The sequence below is a fragment of the Megascapheus bottae genome, chromosome 21 (genome assembly GCF_031878675.1).
Source record: "Megascapheus bottae isolate mThoBot1 chromosome 21, mThoBot2.hap1, whole genome shotgun sequence".
Classification (NCBI taxonomy): Eukaryota; Metazoa; Chordata; class Mammalia; order Rodentia; family Geomyidae; genus Megascapheus; species Megascapheus bottae.
The window spans coordinates 12,404,440-12,423,775 of record NC_143529.1 but is presented as its reverse complement, the minus strand read 5'-3'; the positions used below and the strand labels follow the sequence as shown (position 1 = coordinate 12,423,775).

At 39.0% G+C, this 19,336-nt stretch overlaps 1 protein-coding gene and 1 pseudogene across 1 annotated transcript in view; one reads left to right on the top strand and one right to left on the bottom strand.

The window, feature by feature from the left end:
• The window catches only part of Cyp20a1 (cytochrome P450 family 20 subfamily A member 1), a 33,021-nt gene extending 21,818 nt beyond the window's left edge, over positions 1-11,203 (bottom strand). The window contains exons 1-4 of the mRNA XM_090354627.1: positions 11,076-11,203; positions 9,132-9,181; positions 7,695-7,861; positions 6,680-6,822 (exon numbers count right to left, since the gene is read on the bottom strand). Coding sequence (XP_090210753.1) covers positions 6,680-6,822; positions 7,695-7,861; positions 9,132-9,181; positions 11,076-11,147 — 432 coding nt within the window. The 5' untranslated portion in view covers positions 11,148-11,203. The remainder of the gene's footprint in view (positions 1-6,679; positions 6,823-7,694; positions 7,862-9,131; positions 9,182-11,075) is intronic.
• Positions 11,204-15,327: 4,124 nt separating this feature from the next.
• Positions 15,328-16,024, top strand: LOC150048659 (cysteine-rich PDZ-binding protein pseudogene; annotated as a pseudogene).
• The last annotated feature ends 3,312 nt before the right edge of the window (positions 16,025-19,336 follow it).

Genomic DNA, 19,336 nt, shown 5'->3' with positions numbered 1-19,336 from the left:
CTCTTTTTTTTTTTGTTAGTCGTGAGGCTTTAACTCTGGGCCTGGGTGCTATCCTTAAGATCTTCATCTCAAGGCTAGTGCTCTACCAGTTGAGCCACAGCACCACTCTGGTTTTCTGGTGGTGAACTAGACATAAGAATCTCATGGACTTTAGTGCCCAGGCTGGTTTTTGAACCGAGATCCTCAATTCCCATACCTCTAACATCACTAACTATGGCCAATCTGAAATTAAAAATGTCAACATTGCTTCAACTGTTTATTTTGTCTTTAATTATTGGTAGAACTTAGATTTCACATACTTAATGTTAATTTATGTAATTTTTTCTGTAGCTTTATGCTCTTTTTTTGGGGGGGGGTCATTTGTGGGGCTTGAACTCGGGGCCTAGGAACTGTCCCTGAGCTCAAGTCTAGTACTCTACCACTTGAGCCACAACTCCATTTCTGGTGTGGGGGAGTACAGGGGTGGGGGTTGGTAGTTAATTGGAGATAAGAGTCTTAGGGACTTTCCTGTTCAGGCTGGCATCGAACCTCAATCCTTGGATCTCAGCCTCCTAAACAGCTAGGATTACAGGCGTGTGCCACCAACAATACTCACTTTTTTTTTTTTTGCCAGTCCTGGGCTTGAACTCAAGGCCTGAGCACTGTCCTTGGGCTTTCTCAAGGCTAGAGCTCTACCACTTGAACCTCAGCACCACTTTCGGCTTTTTTCTATGTATGTGGTACCAAGGAATCAAACCTGGGTCTTCATGAATGCTAGGCAAGCACTCTACCACTAGACCAAACTCCCAACCCCCCCCACACACTCTTTTTTTAAAATTTATTTTTGCCAGTCCTGGGGATTGAACTGGGGCCTGAGCGCTGTTCTTGGGCTTTCTCAAGGCTAAAACCCTATCACTTGAGCCACAGCACTACTTCCAGCTTTTTCTTTGTATGTGATACAAAGAAATAGAATCAAGGGCTTCGTGTGTGCTAGGTAAGCAGTAGACCATGTTCCCAGCCCTACTTTCTGTAAGCATTTTTCTATTGGGGTTTATGGGTTTTTTTGTCATTTTGTAATTCATATACCTACATTTTAGATGAAATCCAGTGGGTCTTCCCACAATTTTCCCAATGAGTACTTGCTAGTCAAACATTTTTCTAGTAGCTTTTTTCCTTTCCAAGATGTTACATATAAAAACAAATGTGTGTGTGTGTGCGTGTGTGTGTGTGTGTGTGTGCGTGTGATGGCTTTTTGGACAACGTGTTATCTTGCAGAAATTTAACCTGTACCTGTTTCCCAGGAATTGTATCACTGGTAACAATACAAGTAATAGATGAAATGCTTTCAACCTATGCTGCTGAAGTCTTCTTTTCTTTTCTTTAGTCTTGACCACAGATATTTTGTAAAATTTTATTACTGTCATAAACCCAGTTGTAATTTGCTCATGTCTTAATCCATTTGTTTTGTAATTCTCTTCAAAATAATGTTAATATCCTGAGCACAATGGCTCACATCTGTAATCCTAGCTACTCAGGAGGCTGAGATCTGAGGAGCGTAGTTCAAAGTCAGCCCAGATACTAAAGTCTGTGAGACTTTTATCTCCAAATAACCGCACCAGAAAACCAGAAGTGGCTCTGTGGCTATAGGGGAAGAGAGGTAGCCTGGAGCTGAAGAGCTCAGGGACAATGCCCAGGCCCAGAGTTCAAGTCTCACAACCAACAAAAATAAAGCTAATATTATAATAATATTATAAAGGGAGTCATTCATCATTTTTCTGTATTATTTTTTTTTCCCCTCTTGGCTTGAATTCAGGGCCTGGGCAATATCTCTAAGCTTTTTTTGTTCCTGGCCAGTGCTCTACCACTTGGGCCACAATTCCATTTACAGCTTTTTTTATTGGCAGTTAATTGGAGATAAGAGTCTTGCAAGTTTCCTACCTGGGCTGGCTTTAAAACAAGATCCTTAGATCTCAGCCTCCTGAGTATCTTATGATTACATGTGTGAGTCAAAGGCACTTAGCCATTTTTTGTTATTCTAGGAAAATATACTAGTGCATTTGCTAGAAGATTCTATTAGCTTGTGAACCTTGATTATATCAGATGGGAATTCTAATGAGCTGCATTTGATAGTTCTGTATTACGTATTAATTTACTTCTGGTAGACAGAATATTTTCATTCCCTACTGGACATCTTTTAAAACTTTCTCTCCAAAGATCCTGGTTCAAAACCAGCCTGGGCAAAAAAAAAAAAAATCTGTGAGACTCCCATCTCCAAATAACTGACAAAATGCTGGAGAGGAAGTATGGCCAAGGGAGAGCATGAGACTTTGAGTTCAGCACTGATGGCAATACAAAAAAGACAGATGTATTTCCAAACTTTGTATGTGTGATTAATGGACATTTAAATCAATGACACAGTTTTGACAATTGGTTCTAGTGGCTGCATTACAAGAATATCTATAGGGCCGGGAGTTTGGCCTAGTGGTTAAAGTGCTTGCCTAGCATACATGAAGACCCGGGTTCCATTCCTCGGTACCACATACATAGAAAAAAGCCGGAAGTGGTGCTGAGGCTCAAGTGGTAGAGCTCTAGCCTTGAGAAAGTCCGAGGACAGTGCTCAGGCCCTGAGCTCAAGCCCAGGACTGGCAAAAAAAAAAAAAGAATATCTATGATAGAATATTATATTGCCAGTTTTAATTAACACTGTGTAAGCCAAAGGTGATTTATATACCTACAGCTCTCCCAAACATATGCTACTAAACTTACTATATGCATCTCAAATAAGGATACAATGATTTATAAACATCTTCAGAATGCTCACATTAAAATATTATGTTAATTTTAGTTAATGTAACAAAAACAAAGACTGGGTCAGTTAGGAAAGGGCAACACTATTTGCATTATATTATGGATATCAATAGTCTTCCAAACATGTGAACTTTTTTTTTTTGTGGGTCATGGAACTTGAACTTTGGGCCTGGGCACTGTCCCTAAGATCTTCAGCTCAAGGCTACCACCCTATCCCCGGGCCTGGGTGTTATCCTTAAGCAATACAACCCAAGGCTACCACCCTACCCTTGAGCCAAGCCCCACTTCCTGAGTTAAGAATCTCAGGTCCTTTTGTGCTCTGAACCTTGATCCTCAGATCTCACCTCAAGGAGTAGCTAGGACTACAAGCATGAGCCACCACGCCTGGCATATATGAACATTTTTGTTATAATACCACTCAGTGAACAGTCAGTAAAATAATCCAACTATTGAAATTTACTGATAAATATGTAAGCTTGAGAACAACTTATTTATTAGTTACATAACCTTAGGTAAGCTGCTTTACCACTTAAATATCTACTGATTGATACTATTTAATATCCACCTATTTAATATCTACCTATAAAATAATATTAAATGAATTAATACAAGGTACTAAGTCAATTAACTACATAATTTTGGCTATTAATATTGTTACTGAATTATGAAGCACAGCTATATATAAATTCTAAAATCTAGAATTATCTGTTTATTCAGAATATATTCCAAAAGTCACAGGAAAATACAAGATTAAAGTGCCTTTGAAGACAGAACTTATACTCACAGAATTAAAGTGGAGTTTACACAGAGCCTTGAAGCATAGATGGTGAGGACAGGAGGGAGCCAGCTCTTAGGATGAAGTTGAAAGGATAAAAGTCAATAGAAGATTTAGTCAAAATGCAGGACTTGGATCTGAACACATATATATAAAGAAAGCCAAAAGGATTATTGTGGCAATAGGAAGCATGCAACTTACAGAATACAGTGCTACTGGGCATGATCTTAAAGAGACCACCAGTACGGAGTTTGGACCAGTGGTTGAGTGCTTGTCTCGCATGCACAAAGACTAGGGTTGGATTCCTTGGTACCACATACATAGAAGTGGTGCTGTGGCTCAAATGGTACAGCACTAGCCTTGAGGAAAAGCCCAAGGACAGTGCTCAGGCCCTGAGTTCAGTCCCCAGGACTGGCAAAAAAAAAAAAAAAAAAAAGGAAGCGAGAAAGGAAGGAAGGATGGAAGAAAGAAAGGAAGGAAGAAAGAAAGGAAGGAAGGAAGGATGGAAGAAAGGAAGGAAGAAGGAAGGAAGGAAGGAAGGAAGGAAGGAAGGAAGGAAGAAAGAAAGAAAGAAAGAAAGAAAGAAAGAAAGAAAGAAAGAAAGAAAGAAAGAAGGAAACCGACCACCAGTAGAGGAGGAAGAGGATGCTCTCTTGGACAGCAGAACTTCTCAAATGTCTTTGTTGATTGATCATTTAATTCCTAGCTCTTTGTCTATCTGAGATGAGGTTTCAACAAGTGACCTTAGGTGATCTTAAATTCACAATCCTCCCAGTTGTAGTCCTCTAAGTTATTATAGACATATGCCAGGGAACCTGATTTCTAATTTTCTATCTATCTATCTATCTATCTTTTTTTCTATTGTGCCAGCACTGGGACTTGTACCAAGGGTCTTGCATACTTGCTTAGTCTTATCTCCACGTTCAGCTTTTTTGGTAGAGAGTTGGAGATCAAGAGTCTTAAGAGACTTTCCTGCCCAGACTGGCTTTGAATTTTGATCCTCAGATCTGAATAGCTCATATTACAGGCATAAGCCACCAGGGCCCAGCTCTGATAAGCTTTTTCACTCAAGGCTAGCATTCTACCAATTAAGCCACGCCTCCACTTCCAGGTTTTTTGGTGATTAATTGGAATTAAAAGTCTATTGGATTTGTCTGTTCAAGTTGGCTTTTAATCTTAATCCTCAGCTCTCAGTTTAAGTAACTAATATTACAGCTATGAGCTACTGGTGCCAAATCAATTGCTAGCCTCCACTGTAGAGTGGGCAATATAAATGTGAAGTAGGTTTTCTCATATGTGAACCCAGTTTACACACTGGCTTTCCTAGCAAGCAGTCTGTGAGATTCAGAGAACAGGATGTGTATAGAGCCTATATACAAGGTTGGAGTAGGAAATACAAGGACAACTATTAGACTGAAAACTGGAAAGGGTAGATACTAATCAATAAGCAACCAGAGTTAAAGATCCATCCAGTTCAGTTTGTTTAGTCACAAAACCATACAGAGTTAAATCAATGTATTAATAAATTCATAGGGTAAACTCAGCAAGTCAGCCTCAAAACTTGAAGAGAAAGTCAGTTTTAAATAGAACTCTGGTAAGGAAAAGTTATATTGAATTTGTATTATTTTGCATAGGAGAAGTTGAATTTAGGACCACTTATTGCAGTAAAGGCACTCTAACAACTTGAGCCACACTGCCTACCTCCTCCCCATTTTTTCCTTTTTCTCTTTTCTTTTTTCTTCTCCAGAATGTCTAAGTGAAGACTGAGTTGTCTGTACTTTTTTGTTTTTGTTTTTGTCCTGGGACTTAAAACTCTAGGCCTGGGTTTGTCCCTGGGCTTTTCAGATCAAGGCTACCACCCTACCCTTTGAGACATGAGGCCACTTCCAGTTTTCTGGTGGTTAATTGGAGATAAGAGTCTCATGGACTTTAGTGCCAGAGCTGGCTTTGAACTGTGATCCTCAGATCTCAACCACCTGAGTAGCTAGGATTACAGGTCTGAGCCACGGCGCCCAACTTTATCTGCATTTGAGACTCATCTGCAATTAGTTACCAAAAAATCAGAAGCGGAGGTGGCTCAAAGTGGTAGAGCACTTTCAAAAAAATTTATTGTAAAGGTGATGTATACAGAGGTTACAGTGACATTTCCTCTTGAACAGCATCACTCCTGGTCCCTCATTCTCTCCCAGTTTTTCCCCTCTAAGCTCCCCTCTTAAGGAAAACAACAACAACAACAACAACAACCACCTCAGGGAGAGGCCGGGAGTTTGGCCTAGTGGTAGAGTGCTTGCCTACATGCATTAAAAACCTGGGTTCAATTCCTTGGTACCACATACATAGAAAAAGCTGGAAGTGGTGCTGTGGCTCAGGTGGTAGAGCTCTAGCCTTGAGAAAGCCCAAGGACAGTGCTCAGGCCCTGAGTTTAAGCACAGGACTGGCAAAAAAAAAAAAAAAAAAAAGCCTTCAGAGACAGAGTACAATTCCTGAGTTCTAGTACTGCCAGAGAATACTTGTGGCCAGACCAGAAGGTATATGACTATAAATCCAGTTACTGCAGAGGCGGAAGCAAAAGAATCTCATTTGAGCAAGCCTAGACGAAAAAACAATTAGTCAGACTCTCTCAGATAATAAAACTTGGTGAGGTAGCATAAAAATATAATCCCAGCTAGGCAGTAGGCAGAGGTAAGAGAATCATGGTATATGGTCCAAGGCTCACCTAGGCAAAAAAAAAAAAAAACCTAAGACCAGATCTGAAATAAATAAATAAAATGGAAAACAAAGAGCATAGCTCCAGTAAGTTACCTGTTCATTAAGTTCAAATCCCCCAGTAAGTCCAAATCCCTGAGTTCAAACTCCAGTACTGCTAAGCAAAAACAAAAAGAAAAACAAATCCTCTATTCCCACAATTCCAATTTACACACTTTACATAAATATAGACTTTTGTGTTGTTTTACTTTGGGGGCTTTTGTGTTTTGTTTTGTTTTCTTTTCAAGTATCAGGACAATAAAAAGCAATTTAGAGATATAGGTAAGAGGGGGGAAAAGATCATACCAATCGTTTAAAAATATACTGTGGTCAGCACTGCATAAAACCAGACCAACGACTGGATGGCTTTACCTTTAGCAGAAGAGCAAAGTTACTCTGCAGACACGTAGTCACAGCATTCTCATACAACTTTTTCCTCCTGTGGTTTTCAGCCACACTCCCACCACCAGATGGATAACTTAACAAAGACTTTAGCACAGTTTCAAAAGGATCCGCTGCAACACAGATTATATGTTTCTTCAGCGAAACAATCACTCATCCAAAATGAAAGATGAGGAAGGGACACAAGAAGCAAGAGGTAAGAACACAGCAACTTTTCTCACAACTTCTTTCATAGTCTTCTCTAAATATAAACAGTTCTAGAGTGAAGGAAAATTGCAAGAATATAATACCCTGACTCAGAATTCCATTGTCATTAATACTAGCATGACTTTCCCTACCTACATGACAATATCCTCAAAATTATTTTTATTAAAAAAGTACATTCTAAAGGGGGGCAATAACATGAGAAGGGGTATCAGGGTTGGAGAAGTAATGTACCCATTACCTGACAAATGCAACTCTATACATTATCCCAACGATATCATACAATTAAAATTTTTTTAAATAAAAGTACATTCCAGCATGTACGAAGACCTTGGTTAAATTCTTCAGTACCATGTATATAGAAAAAGCTGGAAGTGGTGGTATGCCTCAAGTGGTAGACCTGTAGTCTTGAGAAAGCCCAAGGACAGTACTCAGGCCCTGAGTTCAAGCCCCAGGACTGGGCAAAAAAAAAAAAAAAGTATCTTCCACTAATTTTTAATACTTTAAGATGTACCCTGAAACTATTTTATTCAGATTCCTCCCCCAAATCCTATTGTAATTTATACTAGGATTCTGTTGCGTATATCTATAAAAATTTTAAAGTAATTTTACAATGGTGTGTCATATTCAAAAAGGTAGTAAAGAAAGACCAGTACAATGTCTAGGTCTGGACAAAGCATTTAATAAATTAATTAATCTTATTTAAGAACAATGCATAGTTCTTAAAAAACTTAGTCTTCGAAGATAAGGATCAGCTAATCATAAAGGAAAATTAACTTACATGTCTTATTGGGATTGATATGCTGTTTCAGTACATCAACAGTGCCCAAACTAACAACAAGCCGCCGACCAAACCAGAAAGAAACCACTGGTCCATATCTCTCATGCAAGTTAACCAGGAATTCATGCAGACTTCCACTGGTCACAATGTCTGGAAGATTACCATCTCTGATTTAAAAATAAAAAAGCAATACTTATCAAAAAAATGGTTTAGCCTGGAAAAACCAAGGACCATAGTTCAATCTTTCATTAAGTAAAAGTTTGTGAAATTCAAATTACTGAAGAATCCCAAACACAATTCTATTTTCCTTCTCTCTGTTTCTAAGTACTATTTAGACATGGGTTTTTCTGGGAAGGCATTAACACATCAAAATGAAATAAGAAAGCAACAAAAGGAATATTTGACTTAGACTTTAGAGAGCTAGTCAACTTGAGTAGCATATTACTCTGAGACAGCCACAGCCACTGTCCTAGGCACAGAGATCCACTGCCACCAACATAGGCTGATGCAAATCAGTGGCACGTTTTTCTTTTCATTTCCCCCCCCCTCCCCATCTTAATTCTGTCCTATTTTCAGCCTTCTCTGGCAAGGGAAAAGCATTTAGTGGGTTTGAGTTCAAACAACCTTCTTTCAGATCTTAAAAAGTTCATGGGCCTGGAGTTTGGCCTAGTGGTTAAAGTGCTTGCCTAGCATGCACAAAGACCCGGGTTCGATTCCGCGGTACCACATACATAGAAAAAAGCCGGAAGTGGTGCTGAGGTTCAAGTGGTAGAGCTCTAGCCTTGAGAGTCCAAGGACAGTGCTCAAGCCCTGAGCTCAAGCCCAGGACTGGCAAAAAAAAAAAAAAAAGTTCAGGTTGTATGCCCAGAGGAAATTTAAAATAAACAAACGATGAGTAATCTAAAAATATGGTTTAGGACTAAGGATAGAGTACAGAGGAAGAGCACTTGCTTTGAGTTCCACTCACAGAACTGCAAAACAAGAGGAGCAATAAAATTATATACATGTTTTACTTCTGATTTAATAAAATACTCGCACTACTCAGGAGGCTGAGATCTGAGGATCAAGGTTCAAAGCCAGTCAGGGCACAAAAGGACCTGAGACTCTTACCTCCTATTAACCTTTAGAAAATGGGAAGTGGGGCTTGGCTCAAGGGTAGGGTGGTAGCCTTGAGCTGAAGAGCTCAGGGACAGTGCCCAGGCCCAGTTCAAGTCCCATAACCTACAAAAAAAAAAAAATACTCGCAGTCTGGAAGCATGGCCTACTATCAGAGTGCTTGCCTACCATGCATGAAGCCCTGGGTTCAATTCCTTAGTACCACATACACAGAAAAAAACAGAAGTGGTGCTGTGGCTCAAGTGGTAGTGCTAGGCCTTGAGAAAGCCCAATGACAGTGCCCAGTCCTGAGTTCAAGCCCCAGGCAAAAACAAAACTCACTTTTCTTCCGTTGGTGTAATCCCTGGAATTCCTGCAGCTTGTCTGGAAGCCTTAAGGGAAGAAAGTTTAATGTAATAAAATAGCATGTATCTCACAAGTCAGAAAGGATTTAACAAGAAATTGCCCAGGCTTCACCACAGCTTTCCAACTGGTTTGAATTTAAGGAACTATTTTTGCATCCAAATACAAAAATCTGTGAGTTCTTTACATGGAAAATTACCTTATTCTTCCTCTGTGTCAATTCTGAAAAGCATTTAGCTAGACAAGAGTCCTCATCTGTCCTAACTACTTGAGAGGCTGAGATTTAAAAGATGTATAGTTCAGGGGAGTCTGAGCATAAAAATGCATGAGACGCAATTTCAGTCTTCAGTGTGACAAAATTATCAGCTGCAGCTTGATGTGGAAATTAGGCCAGTAGGGCAGAACCTAAAAGATTAGTACCATCGATGCCAGGAAGAAGCTGTGTTCTCTCACCATCCCAGGACACAGCAACAATGAGCCAAGAATAAGGAAACAAGCTCTAACTGAAAGCTAGCTGACTTTTCACATTCCAAATCTAGAGGAAATAAAAGTAGTCTCTCCTTTGCTCACTCCATTCCAGCCTCAGATCTCCTTGGTTATTTGCTGTTCTCAGCCTAGAACACCCTTTCCCAGATATCTAAATGGATGGCACCTCCACCTCTCTCAAGTTTGTTCATATGTATCTTTATCTCTTTCTTTTCCTACTGTCAAAATCCTGTCTACCTCGAAATACAATTTTCCTGGTACTTTTTGTTTTTTGTTGTTTTTCCACACTGGGGATAGAACCCAATTCCTGGTAGATGTTAGGAAAACTCAGCTGAGCTATACCCCCTTCACACAGCACTAACACCAACAAATAAGGTAGTGTTTACTTGTACACAAAAGCCCTGGCTACACTAGAAATTCCAAGTCAGGACTTTTCTGACTGGTTTGTGGACTGCAGTGTTCCCAACTCTGAGGAAGCAGGAGTATGCAACTAGTTGAAAGCAAAGGTGTTGCCTCTACTAGCTGATCAAAGGATACTATTTTGAAGGTAGATATTTAAGATATGGGCCTGTCACAGCTGAAGCAGGAAGATCACAAGTTAGAGTCAGTCTGAGGGGCCTAAAGAAACCCTGTCTCAAAACAATCACTACAAATGTTTAGTTTCTCAGGTAATAAAACTTCCCAAATTTCCATGTCTCATAGTCTTAATATTCCTGTCAAATCCGTTTACAAGTTCTTAAAGCTGAAAGTGGTGCTGTCATCACCAGTGGCATCATTGGGCTGTTTAGCAACTTTTCAGCTTTGACCTTAAAACCACTTTGTTCTGTGGACCTTGTTTTACACTAACGCTCTGGTTTTCAGGTTGACCAAAGCTGACAAAAGCAGGACAGTGGAGAAAGTAGGCTGGGGCGCTTGGAGGTTTAACGGTGTTCCCGGCCCTCAAGCGCCGGCCTCTGCAGCCCTGAGGGCGGGCCTCCAGCTCTGGGGATCGCTGAAATGCTGAAGCGACTGGCAGAGGGGTGCGTAGACTGACCGAGGCCCTAGGAGAAGGCAGCGGAAAGGGGGAAAGCTTTTCCCTTCGGGCGCTGGGCTGGCAAGCTCAGGAAGACGTAGTGACCGGACGTCGCTCCTGATCTCTAGTGGTGGCTCACTGAAGGCCCGCCCTCTCCACTGGCCCACCCTCCCGACAGGCCCGCCCTCCCCTCTGGTCTATCCCCAGGCGTTCTGCCCTCCCCCTTGGAACCGCCCCATGCCAACTCGCCTTCCTCACAGGCCCGCCCCCTAGCGGGCCCACGCCTCCCCCCCCCCCCCGGCCCCAAACCACTCAGGCCCACGCCCCTCAGGCCCTCCCCCCAAGCGGCCTACGAAGGGCAAGTCGACGTGGGAGCGGACTACTGTCGGCCCCGGCATTGCCCACGGGCCAGAGCGGGCTGTTACCGGATAGAGGTAGAGCACAGCTACCACCAGCGCCAACAAGAAAGTCACGGCGAAGATAGCGAAGTCTATCATGGCGCTTCCTGTGCTCCGACAGCTGCACCCGAACCTGGCCCGCCCACAGGAATTCGTGCCGCGCAAAGGAAGGCCCTAAAGTCCTGAGAGCGATTGGCGGCGCTGGAGGGCGTGGCAAGGCCTACATCGGGGGCGTGGCAATAGCGATGGGGGTGTGGCGGGGCTTGCAGACTGCGGAGGCCACGCCTCCAGGGTGGCAGTGGGCGCGGTTTCCGAACTGTTCAGTTACTGAGTAAAGCCCACATGTGTAGGAGACCGTGGGAGCCTGCATTGTTGTCTGAGCCAGCGGTTTTCTCAGTGGATTTAAGATGAAGTCAATAGTTTGCAAAGTATGATGCCTGAGTCGTCTTCGAGGGTCACTTGCTAGACACTAGACTCTAGCTGGACACTCTAGAAATACTGAGTCAGGCGCTGTATGGGGCCGGGGACAGGGGGTGGGAGGGAAGATACAGTAAAGCCATCTGAGGGACACCACCAACATAAACTAACCTAACCAGAAGCATGCCATGAATTGCGGTTCTTTGATGCTTTCTGATAGGCAGAGGCGGCTGTTTTCTAGTAGGAAACAGTAGTTTGATTTCCTAAACTTCCAACTTTTTTCCTTTCTTTTTTTCTTTCTGCTTCCCTTCTTTTTCTTTTTCTTTTTGTTGGTGGGAAGCAATAAAAATAATTAGATATTTTATGAAAAGCACTTAACGCTGCTCCTGGCAAAATGTTGTGCTAGCTACTGTACCTTTTTACAGTCGTTCTGTGCATGAAAATACATCGCAACCCTTTGATTTCACCAACCTCTTGACAGCTATAATGTAGAGCAAGGCCCATAATGTGGAGTAAGGTGCTCTACTTCTTGAAAGCATTCTAAAAGTATTTGTGGTTTTTTTATAGCTTTAATATTAAATATCACAGGCAGCAATTTGGCAAGGCATAAAATTCCAGGTTACATTTTTAGAGCTTTTATGTTAATTGAGTATTATATAATTAAATATAAGCACAAAATGTACCTGCTTGAAAATGTAAATGACAAATGTAATGAAACACTGGTATCCAATATTACATTCAGAGAAGATACATTTGTTTGCTTGTGGGTTTTTGTTTAGTTTTACCCTTTTAAAGCCTGGCTATGTTGCCTAGTCCTAGAGCTGAACTCAATATTCTTCTGCCATGTTTCTGAGTAACTGGTATCAGAGGCATGTGCAACCATGCCCAGCAAAAAGTTTACAGTTTACTTTTAACACTGCATATAAGTATTTCAAACTGTCCTGTGTGTTTAAGAAGTTCATTTTAAGTGTCACAGAATTTTAAGCATATTTCCCACTAAAATGTTGTTCCACCAAGATTTTGGGGGTGAAGAAGTGGTACTGGGAACTTAATTTAGGAACCTAGACTAGACAAGCATTGTACATACCTCCAGTCCTTCATCTTTTTAAGTTTTTTCTTTCTTTCTTTTTTTTTTTTTTTTTTTTGCCAGTCTTGGGCTTGAGCTCAGGGCCTGAGCACTGTCCTTGGACTTTCTCAAGGCTAGAGCTCTACCACTAGAGCCTCAGCACCATTTCCGGCTTTTTTTCTATGTATGTGGTACCGAGGAGTCGAACCCCGGTCTTCATGCATGCTAGGCAAGCACTCTACCACTAGGCCAAACTCCTGGCCCATGTTTTTTCTTCTTTTTCTCAGTTGAGTCTCCCATTTTTTCCTCCTCTGCTGCCAACCTCCAACTAAGATCTTCATACTCCTGCTTCCCAAGTAGCTAGAATGACAGCTATACACCAACACACTTGACTAACAAAGTTTCTGAAAGTTTGTAAGTAGTTATGCAGCAATAATTTTAGGTACCAATCCTCCAGGAGACCTGGAGTCTAAACAGTCATGGACTCAGAGTTTAATGGACTATTTAGGAGATTCTGGAAACTGGAAGGCATGGGCTGATTGAAGGAAGTATGTCACTGGGGTGGGCCTTTGACGAGTACCATCGCATCCTTTTTCCTTGGCTGTCTCTCTGCTTCCTAGCCAAGTGAGGAGTCACTTTGTTCCAGTCCCTGCTCCTCAATGTGAGGTTCTGCCTCAAGCAGTGGAGTTAAGTGACTATGTGCTGGCATCTCTTGAAACTGTGAGCCAAAATAAATCCCTCCTCAAGCTGTTCTTTTACGCATTTTGTCACAGAGACAAGAAATGAATAATATTGTCAGAGAAAGGGAAACCGGAAACTCAAGACCCCTTGATCCTCTTCTCTCAGAGAATGCACTTTTCTCACTTCTCTTGCATCACAGGGAAATCACACATGGAAAATGGAAAGTGGAAAACATGCCAGTGATAACATTCTATTATCACTTTATAGTTCTGTACATATAATACCTGGACCTTCAGAACAATGGCCTGTACATGAAAGGAAGAACACAGCCTTGCTAGTTTATGTCACAAGGATTCTAGGAGTATGCATGAGAATGCATTCTCAAGGTATCTGTGCTACATTTGACTCTATATCTAGATTTAACATACATATGCACTTAAAAGACTACCTGAATATTGAAAACTACCAATAAGCTTCTATTGCAACCACTGTGTTCATTAGTTCTTCAGTATTTCCACTCTCGATTGGAGGAAATTCTTCTTTTAATACGATTGTACATTACATTTAACTGCTAATATATAGAAATGCAATTTATGTTTATACGATGACCTTTGTAAGCTATGACAACCAGATTAATTTATTAGGATTTTGTTTGGGTGTATTTCTTAGGATATACTACATAAAAATTAAGTAGGGGCCGGGAGTTTGGTCTAGTGGTAGAGTGCTTGCCTAGCATGCATGATGACCTGGGTTTGATTCCTCACTACCATATATATAGAAAAAGCCTGAAGTGCTGCTGTGGTTCAAGCGGTAGAGCTCTAGCCTTGAGAAAGCCCAAGGAAAATGCTCAGGCCCTGAGCTAAAAGCCCAGGAATGGCAAAAAAAATAAAAATAAAAATAAATTAAGTCTATTTAGCAATAGTTTTTTTCAACAAGTATGCTGCTTTTCTATTCACTTTCTATTGTATTATTGCACTAGATAGGATAAAAGTGGTAAAAAAAAAAAGGTATTCTTGCCTTCTTCTGATCTTAGGCAGAAATAATGTAGTCGTCTACTTTTAAACTCTTATTACTAGCTGTTAAGTTTTGGGTATTTTTTTTTCCTAATGGGGTCCCACTATATTGCTGGGCTCGCCTTGAACTCCTGGGCTGTGATCCTTTTGCCTTAGCTATTACCAGTAGCTGGACTATAGACACGTGCTACTCTGTGTAGCTCTATAAATAATTCTATTGGAAAAGTTCCCTTCTACTATAAACTATTACCTTCACTAAGTAATTTGTCATTTGATTTGCCTGAACCATTATATAACTTTGTCAATTCTTCTGTTACAATGATAAGTTACATGTACTGATTTTGTAAGTATTAATCCAATCTTAAGTTCACAGAAAATACTGCACTTGGTTTCTGTATTAGGGTTGTCCAAAGAAAAAGAACCAACAGAATATTACACATTGATATGTACGATGGGGTTTATTATGGGAATTGGCTTATGAATTACCGAGATCCAGATGACTCAAAACCTGTTCTTGGCAGGATAGAAAAAACTGGAATTCAGTAGTGGTATCAGTTAGCCCTTACTGGATATTTCTATACAAACAGATTAAAATGCTAGCTACTCTTTCCAGCAAACACCCAAGCATCCTGTGCACAACCAAAAATAATGTTTTACTACCTCTCTGGTAATAAAAACTATCACATGCTATGAAACAACATACTTATTAAACAGTACTAGATCAATGTGCTATTTTTTCTTAAGCGAGTTTGGTGTCTTTGTTCACTATTAATCTTTTGTGTGTGCATGTGTATGTGTGTGATGACCCTGAGGGTAGAATTATAACTCTTTCAGATCATGTTTATTCTTCACATCCTCTTAATCCAAAATTTCCCCAACTCTTTTTTTCCCTTAACTCTCCCTCAAAGCAACTACATTCTTGCAGTTTTAAGAAGCAATCCTTGAGGGACTGAATATAATCAAAATATATGTGTATGTATGTATGTCTATATACATATGTATATACACACATGTGTATGTGTGTGAAAAATGTCATGATGAAGCCTATTAAAATGTATAAAAGAATAAAAAAGACTTTAAAAGAAGATGAACGTTGGGTTTTAGTGTTGATGTTTTCAAGCTGCTGCCTCTGCTTCTGTTACTGAGGGATAAACCGTGGAAGAAAAGATGGTGTGCGAAAAATGTGAAAAGAAACTTGGTACTGTTATCACTCCTGATACATGGAAGGATGGTGCAAGAAATGTCACAGAAAGTGGTGGAAGAAAGCTGAATGAAAATAAAGCTTTGACTTCAAAGAAAGCAAGATTTGATCCATATGGAAAGAACAAATTCTCCACGTGCAGAATCTGTAAAAGTTCTGTACACCAGCCAGGTTCTCATTATTGCCAGGGCTGTGCCTACAAAAAGGGCATCTGTGCAATGTGTGGCAAAAAGGTCTTGGATACCAAAAACTACAAACAAACGTCTGTCTAGATGTGTCAATGAAATTTCTGGTTGTCTGTGATTTTATTTTCTGCTTTGGCTTTTCAAGGCATCATATAGATGTTCAACTTTAAAAAGTAACGTGTTTCAGGACAAATGGCTAAGTTTAAACCAGAAAAGTTTATCCGAAGTTATTGCTTTGTTGTTCTGAAGAAGTTCTGAACTGCAGCAATGTAATTAGACTTAATCTGTCTAAAGACAGTTATTAAGTGGTTATTTTTCTGATGAGCGTTTTATTGAACTAGAGTAAGTGACCAATTGAATGAAAAATACTTCTGACTTCTGAGTGCACTTTTTATTTAACATTTATATAATCTGTATCTGTATCTTTTACGTCTATTTATGGATATTGCGAGGTGATGTTTTGTTCTGAACTTGATGTTTAGACATAATTCTTCCCTAACTCTCTGGTATCATAGTTCTTAGAATCAACCATTTTAATTATAGTTTCACTGGATAGTTACATATTGAAAGTCATTACTGTTCTTTACTAATTAACCCAGACACCAATGAAAGAGAAGTTGAATTTCTGATTCCTTTTCATTTGTTCTTGAAGTTAAAGTGCCAGTTCCTTCCATATATTAATAAGACACAAAGAACACTGATTTGGCCAGTGAATGCACTAGATTTCAGTAAGACATATATTATGCCTATGACCTTTCATTCAAATTGTTATGAAAACCAGAGAAAAGTACCCATCCATGTTGATGTGTTATAAAAATGAATCCTCCCTCTGGGAAAAATGTTTTCCGCTAGTCCTGAGGCTTGAACTCAGGGCTTGGGTTCTGTCCTTGAGCTTTCTCAGGATTAGCTCACTACCGCAGCACCACTTCCAGCTTTTTCTGTGTATGTGGTTCTGAGGAATCTGAACCCAGGGCTTTGTGCATGCTAGTCAAGCATTCTTACCACTAGGCCATGCTCCTGGCTCTTGGAAAACTCTTTAAAGTAGGAAGCTCTTTTTTTCTTTTTAACTATTTCTTGCCCATACTCTCCTAACTCCAATAAATAAAATAAAACAAAAAAAAGAAGATGAATGTTGATGGTATTTAGAGAAAAAAAAAAAAAAAAGCTTAAAATAGGCTAGAGATGTAACCCAGTGGACATAGGTTAGGGCCTCAGTTTGATCTCCCACCCTCCAGCAGTAAAAAATAAATCAATAAATAAAATGACTAGGAAAGAACTATAGTTCTAGGTGTATAACTGCATATTCTTATTTGCACATAAATAACCTAATATTTTTATTTTCCTCCAAAATCTATGAGTTTTTAAAGGATTTGAGGTATAGAGTTCAATAAGACCTTATGGTCTTTGTTTTCAAGAAAAACTATTACTAGTGTACAAATAATAACTTTTACATAGCCTTTTGCAAAACCTGTTCAATTTTTGTAAAGTTGCAACAAACATTAAATAAATAAAACTTTTGGAAAGTATGCCACATGCTAATAAGGTAAAGTTTTAAAAGAACTGGGTAGACTGTCAGTAAGTTCAATGATGAATAAACAGAAATGTCAAAAAGTTTTTAGTGTGTGTGTGTGCGTGTGTGACTGCATGCACATGTATACTGGTATTGGGGTTAAAACTCAGGGCTTGGCTTTTTCTGCTCAAGTTTGTCTCTATACTTCTTGAACCACAGCTCTATTTCCAGTTTTTTACTATTTAATTGGAAATAGTATCATGGTACTTTTTCTGTCAAGGCTGGCTGGAGGCTGAAATCTGAGGACCGCAGTTTCAAGCCAGCCTGGCCAGGAAAGCCAGTGACACTGTTCTCTTCAATTAACAATCCAAAAAGCTAAGGGACAGCACCTAGGCCATGAATTCAAGCCCCAGGATTGACACAAATACACTTACACAAACTGTAAAGGATAAAAGGAAAGAAGCAATAAAATCTCCAACAGTGAATGTTTGGTTATATGCAAATGGTGATTTAGAACATATCATTTGCTAAGGGAAAATATTGTAATACAGTTTTTAAAGTGGTTTTGAAAGAAAAGATTAATGATCATGTAAAACAAAAAACAGATGAACATCACTTATCTTGTACACATTTGACTACCCAAGCCAATGGTAAGTTCAAATCAAGACTCTGTAAAAAGAATTAAATATAAACTGAAGAAAGTAAATTCTCTTATATAATTCAAACACATTGTCATATACAGGGCTAATTTATTATGTACAGAATAAGTGCACATTCTTAAAAATTGTTAGAATACAAAATTCCAAGGAATTTAAAAAGTGCAAAAATTTCAATTATTCTCAGGCATACTATACAGAATAGATTAAACATTACACATATACACACAGTGAATTTTTCAAAAACATCAATGTAACAAAACAATACATACATCTTACATATTTAAGTTCAGAAGGGTGAGCAAAGAATTGCACCAAATAACAACTTGTTATAAGAACACTACAATCGAAGTTATTTACACATCTTTAATAAGTCTATAGCCTATTCAATTTAACCCCTACCTATTTTTTGACCTTCAAATACCCAATGAGTCACAGTTTGCACAGTCAATAATTAGATATAAATAAAGGTTAATATCCTTTTTATGGTCAATTCCAGTAAAAGACACATTTGAAGATAAATATACAGCCTTTCAAAATCCTTAAATAAGTAGCAGCAAAATTTCCAAGTAATTTTTGAAGACAAATTATTCTGAATTTTCAGCTTAACCCCTCTGAACTATGTGCACACATATGCATTTAATACCTCATTGCCCTCTATGAACATTGAAATACTCCTACTTCATCAGGGTCTAAGAAAAACTGGCAAAAAAAGAGACTAAACAAATAAATACATATGATATTTTTCTGTCTAATGGATTCTTTTGCAAATGAATTTGAAAGGAAATGGTAGGACAGCTATATCTAATTACTTGCTAAGTTTTTTGCTCCAATTCTGTAAAATCAAAGTGTTGGAAGAAAATCCAGAGTTTCTGAACAGATTAAGGCAATCATGTGGTTTCTTAGGTAAAGCTATCCTAAATAAACAGTAATCACAAAAAATGTTTGGTGACAGTGTTTGTGGATTAGTCTTTCATAGTAGTAAAACCTGAATAGAAAAAAAGAAAAGTCTAAAATGTAAGATTTTACAATAAAATCTACTATAAAACTCCACAATTTTGGAAAAAGTATAGAAACCAAGGTTTATTCAAACTTAACCTAAGGAAAGCAGTTTTCTAAAGATAATTATTTTCTGTAGTCCCTATATAAGAATTAAGAGATTGTAGTTATTTTTAATTAAATCTGACTACATCACATTCTGAAGAGCAAAGTATGTTTACTATGAACTTTTCCTTCAAAATACAAGAGAAACATATGTGAATTTGTAGCCTGAGCTTTTTAAGTGATAAAGCATATTGCTTAGTTTAGGAAATACTACCAAAAGAACATCAAAAATAGCATGTTAAAGATGGCTAGTACAGACAGTACACTGACTACCAAAGAAGTTCTAATTTTAATACATCTTAAGTTATATTACCCACATCAAAATCTAAGAGGTCAAATCGGAATATGATTTCTTTCTAAAAATAGTTTATATTTTAATCAGTAAAAACCATCATTCTCACTTAAGTCCTAACTTAGGCATATTTACAATGCTATACTAGCAATAGATTTAAAAT